The sequence below is a fragment of the Malaya genurostris genome, chromosome 3 (assembly GCF_030247185.1).
Source record: "Malaya genurostris strain Urasoe2022 chromosome 3, Malgen_1.1, whole genome shotgun sequence".
NCBI lineage: Eukaryota > Metazoa > Arthropoda > Insecta > Diptera > Culicidae > Malaya > Malaya genurostris.
In genome coordinates this window covers 223,120,385-223,126,082 of record NC_080572.1, presented here as the reverse complement: position 1 = coordinate 223,126,082, position 5,698 = coordinate 223,120,385, and the positions used below count along the sequence as shown (strand labels likewise).

Genomic DNA, 5,698 nt, shown 5'->3' with positions numbered 1-5,698 from the left:
GATGGAACCATATTTATTCGAAAAATCAATACGTCGTTATTCAGAATGAGGGTGTTAACAGTGACATAAGTTATCCAATCTTTATCACAGACTAACAGACAGGACATTCAAATTGGATTCTTCAATCATTTTAACTGTAATTTCGAATATTCCTTCAGTTGGGACAGTACTCGCATATGTCACGATGGCGCCACGTTACCCTATCTAAAACATCCAGTCTGTCATATGTGTTTATTTTTTTTTTAACAACAGAATTGCCATTCATATAGAATTATCTGTAATGTATTGATTTGTATACCTTTATACCGATTTCATGCAGAATACAGATTAATACAGGTTCAGTGTCAGTACGAGTATTCACACTCGTCCGGTATCGTTCCCTGTCGGCACGGAGCCGGACAAGTGTGAATACATGAATTGAAACGCGTGGATGAATATTGGCATCCGCGCACAAAACTGCACCGGCACTGAACCGGATCGGAAAGGTATGAATACACTGAAAATCATTTTTACTTATTTTTTGAGGAGAAATCACTCATTGTCGAATTCATCTATAACTACCCAACCTCGTTGTCTACTCAAACTGGGTAACGGGATTTGTTATGGCATAACACTTTGACTAAACTAAATTTTGAGGTCATCACTCGTTACCTAAAATTGGGGAGATGCACTTTAGTAGGTTTTAACCCAAAATTAGGTAGCGGCTGGTAAGAGAATAGACCTTAATTGCGACGATTCATTTTCAAATATTATACACTGAGGATTTAGGATTTCACTAATTTGCAATTCTCTAAGTTCATATTTCACTATGATGCAAGATTAAATTATTTTTTACTTAGCTTTGAGGTGTTTTCCTGTGAATGTGATGTGTTTTTCTATTGAATCGAACTACATATGTTAAACACTTAATTTTCTAGTGGAATTGAGTACAGCAAATATGTATGTGCAAAACACTTGATTTGGTCAACTGTTTTTCAATTGAAATCTATGTGGAAAGCAATGTGACATTGGTATGAAATTCATATAGAATCTAGAGGTAACGATATACCTTATTGTTTTGATGTGCATTTCAGATAATTGTAGCATGATTTTTACTAAATATCAACAGTTTTTACACTCATTTGATGCTAATAGTTAAAATGCTTTGCACATGATACTAGCGTGCAAATTAATTTAGTGTCCAAGCCTGGATACAAATCAGGAACCCCTATAAGCAGCTGATCTCTGTTGACAAAGCGGGGGGTGGAATACCAACTAAAAAACTGTAAACACAAGGGGTGTAGCAAAGTCCTGGCATTGCATTCCTTTTGTGGAGTTTGGCCTTTCTGTTTCAACAGACTTCGCAGCCGATTCTTAGTGTACAGAATCATTGCATGGCTAGTACTATGGATCCTACTGACACTAAGAATCCTTCCAGGTCGAGGCTCGAACATACGACAACTGGCTTGTAAGACCAGTAAATAGTTCACGCAGTTCAATATAGGTGGAACTAGTGCCTCACGAAAATTTATTTCTAGAATATTTTACTCATAGTGTCATGTCCGTTAGTCTGTTTCTTTATCGTACAATCTTACTAGTTGATAGTGACAGATATCAGCTCTGTCTGATACAAGACCAGAGCTACTTTCTCATTCATTGCTCATTGTTCTTCTTTCCGTCGCCTTAACCATGCAGAAAATATTTCTACTATTGATTACAGTGATGTCAGATTGATTGATGTTAAAATGCTTTCGTTTGTGTCAAGCAAATTCAGTACCACGACAATTGTCTTTTGTCAATGAATTCCGTTCTAAGGATTAAATAACTCAATCCAGACAATCCATGGTAAATAAAAATATATTGATACTTGAGCAAGGCAATCTTTGCATGAAAAATCGCTGACCTAACGTTTTGATTTACTCGTCGTCATATAGAAACATCTGCATAGTACGATTCAGTTTTATTTTTAAACTGCAATTTTTCAATCCAACTCTAGACATGAAAATAAGTTTAATCTAGGTTAAGAAAATCACACACCAAATCATTTTTACGGATATTGGTAAAATTTTACTCACATTCAAATAGCTGAACACTCAGTAATTAGTTCAGTGAAAGTTTTATTTACTAAGCGATCGGTAGAATCGCTCTGAACATCTTCCTGTCATAATAATACTGACTGGCTCATCATTCATTACCGATGTTCGGTAAAATTTAATAATAATCTGTAGATATATTAACGTCGTGAACTGTTAAGTATTACAATTTCTATTTGAATTTTACTGATAAAACAAAGGGAGCACATAAATAAATAGAAAAAAACACGGGGACGGATATAGCGTGATGGGATAGTCGATGCCTATCACGCAGCCCATCTGGGTTCGATTCCCAACCCCGCACATAGGGCCAGAAAGATTTTCTGGTCCGACGAGGCGAATGACCTTAAGATGTTAAAACCTCTATAATTGAAACAAAAAAAAACATCTCATAAATTATTTTAGTCTTTATTTATTTATGATCAGTTACTTACTGTTTGCGAGCTGAAAAAGAAACACTATGCCGCTTTGAAAAAACAAATACTGGAAAATATGCAGTTGAATCGTTATGTTTAACTATAGCTTCAAAGCTGTAAAACAACATTTCCATTTCTCACTACGGAAAAATAGTTAAATTTGGCGGATATGGTTCTTAATGTTGTAGTTAGTGATGCTTACTGAAATCCTTCATTATTATCAATCGATTCACCGAAAATTGACAAAATTTTTACTGAACTGGGAAAAGATAATGACATTTCAAAGTCTACCGACCATGTCAGCAGAAAGATAACAAATATTCAGTAATATATTTTAGAATTCACCGAAATCAGGTAATTTATTGACAGATGACTGTGAATTGCATAAAATGTACAGATCGTGCAGCGAAAATAATGTTATACAATTCAAAATAGTTAAATCAATTACTGAACATCTAAAATCTAATTTGGTGTATAAGCCTTTTATAGAAAAAATTCCAACTATAACAATTTGAACACTTCTAATGCGATTTCCTTGAGTGTTGAAGACAACTTTATTCCAATGTTCTTTGAATATCACGTTGATTCAAGCGGAATAAAACTAGTCATTTCAACCAATAGCAAAAAAATCGTTTTGTTTAGAAATTATAATAAAAAATATATTTCCTGCAGCCTGCAGCTGTCCTTCAAAGTGGATGTTGTCAGGTAGTTTATCGGCCGTTATAAAATAAAACGAAATGCAGCAAGTAATCTAGTTCGTAATATTCATAGAATTTTTTTTCAGTGTACTTTAGACGCGTCGCTTCAATACTACCAATAGCGCCCAGCTCTACCTCTACACTACACTCCGCTTTGTTTATTTGGCTTTGGAGAAGTTTGACGTTTATTAGAAATGTTTTGAATTTGTCGTGGTTGTGCTAATGTGACCAGCGAAAATTTTAATATATCGGCTGATTTGTGTCACCTTAGGTGGTTTTGCTACTGAATCTTCATTAGCCTGTATTTGCGTAGGCTACCAGTGTGAAAAAACAAGCAGTAGTAACAATACATTGCTACTAATAAATGGCATCTTTCACCGAATCTGGGTTAGTGAAGAAACTGCTGGAATTAAATCCTAGCCAGCAGAGTATTCAGACTCTTTCTCTATGGCTTATTCACCATCGAAAACATCACTCAATAATTGTGAAGACATGGCTGAAAGAGCTGCAAAAAGGTTTGTATTTTATTTAACGTCGATATCTTGGAAACCCTAACTCCTTGGGATAACATTTCTAGCCGCAACAACCAAGAAGCTCACCTTTATGTATCTGGCCAATGATGTTATTCAAAACAGCAAAAAGAAAGGTCCTGAATTTGGCAAAGAGTTCGAGAGTGCCTTAGTAAAGGCATTCAAATATATCGCACAATCCGGGCCGGAAGAGAAGACCATTCACAGTCTCAATCGTATTTTGACTATTTGGGCAGAACGGGGAGTGTATGAGGAGTCTAGGATTAAGGAATATGCAGGATTGTTAAACCAACGAGAAAAAAGTCCTGCTGCGACTAATATAAAATCTACCGAAGATAAGAAACGGAAAGCCGAATCTACAGATGATGCTAGTCGCAATCTCAAGAAATCCAAAGCTAGTTCAGGGAATACGGAGAAGAAGGCCAAAAGTGAAACTATTGAGGTGAATGGAAAGGTTGAAACCCATGTAACGCTAAGTCCACATCTACCGGAAGGAGATCCTCCTGAACCGGAAGAACTAATTAAGGTAATCCAAGAGTTGGAGAATTCCGCTTCGAGCGATGCCGTTGTTCGAGAGCGTATCGCAAATTTACCTCCAGAGGTATCGGAGCTCTCGGCACTTGCCAAGTTAGAAGATAAAGAAGCTGCCATGCGTTTGGCAATGAAGGTTTGTTATGCAGTTCTCTTTTTTCGAATGTGCCTTATGATTGTTTATTTTCAGGTCAACGACGCAATTAAAATATTGAATGATTATAATGCCCGTTTGGCATCGGAAATGGATGATAGGAAAAAGCTAACGACGATGTTGAAAGATTTTCAACGAGAACAGCAGGAGTTGCTGACTCAAGCTGAGCATCGTCTAAAGGTAAGTCCCTGTTTTTGATGTAACTAAAACATAGGATAACACTTTTTCGTTCAATCAGGAGTATCAAATTAAACTGACCAAAATTAAAGAAGTCCAGCGAGAGGTGCGTAGCCATATGTACAATCTACCTGATCTCACAAGTCTCCCGGATGTGACTGGAGGACTAGCACCGTTGCCTTCTGCAGGAGATCTTTTCAACATTCACCATCACCATCATCATCGTTAAGTCTACTGTATTAAAGATCGAAAGAAATGTCATTGCTCCAAGCCAATGTGCTGCCACTACTGGGAATATTGAAATGGCACTTTTTCTATCATGTTCATTCGTAATCTGGAAAACGCTATTGTGCATTAATGATTCATGTTGTACGTTTTGAATGAAATCTGTTAGCTGCTCCTGGACAACTATGCAGAGGCATTATTGAAGTTATTCATGAAAAGTTCTGCCTGACGGCGTTAGTTGCTAGATTGACTAGAATGTAATTATAAAAACAATATGTAAAAAATATAGCTTTTCATTCTACATTTGCATCCGAAGGGATGTTTTTATCTACATTTTATTTTAAACATCGTTTCTTATCGAAGTTGTTTATTAAACAATTTTCTGTCAATCTTTTACATTTTTTATAGAATTACCGACCTCCGCTAAAATCAAATCGAACAAATCCAAATAAATGGATATCAACTCCGGCGAAAGACATAAAACAAGTTAAAATTGAGCTAAATAAAATTTATAATATAAGTAGTCCAATATCAAATATATTAAATGAAATAATAGAAATACATTTTCTCAATAACGCGTTCGATATCCGACATAATAAACATATAAACTAGAGTTGAAGTTGAATGTTCATTGATTTAGAGCAGAGTGTCTATTGGACTATTTTTGAATGTTTATAGTGAAAAACTTCCATTTCAGTTGAGATATCACTATAATTTTTTTGCCATTTCTGACATGTATCTTGATTGAAAATATATTTATTAAGTCGTCTTCACTTTAATTTATATTTTCTATATTCTCATTTGTTGTTCCGTTTTTTGCTGCAGTAAACATTAGGTTTCATCAGTTCTAATTTGCAAGTATACAGATTATTATTTTTAATACTCGCCAACCCTG

General features: G+C 35.4%; 1 protein-coding gene across 1 annotated transcript; it reads left to right on the top strand.

The window, feature by feature from the left end:
* Positions 1 to 3,363: 3,363 nt before the first annotated feature.
* On the top strand, positions 3,364 to 5,453 carry LOC131438083 (regulation of nuclear pre-mRNA domain-containing protein 1B). Its single transcript, XM_058607881.1, has 4 exons — positions 3,364 to 3,701; positions 3,764 to 4,383; positions 4,438 to 4,581; positions 4,640 to 5,453. The coding sequence occupies exons 1-4, from the start codon at positions 3,551 to 3,553 to the stop codon at positions 4,805 to 4,807; spliced, it is 1,083 nt and encodes a 360-aa protein (XP_058463864.1). The 5' UTR covers positions 3,364 to 3,550; the 3' UTR covers positions 4,808 to 5,453.
* The last annotated feature ends 245 nt before the right edge of the window (positions 5,454 to 5,698 follow it).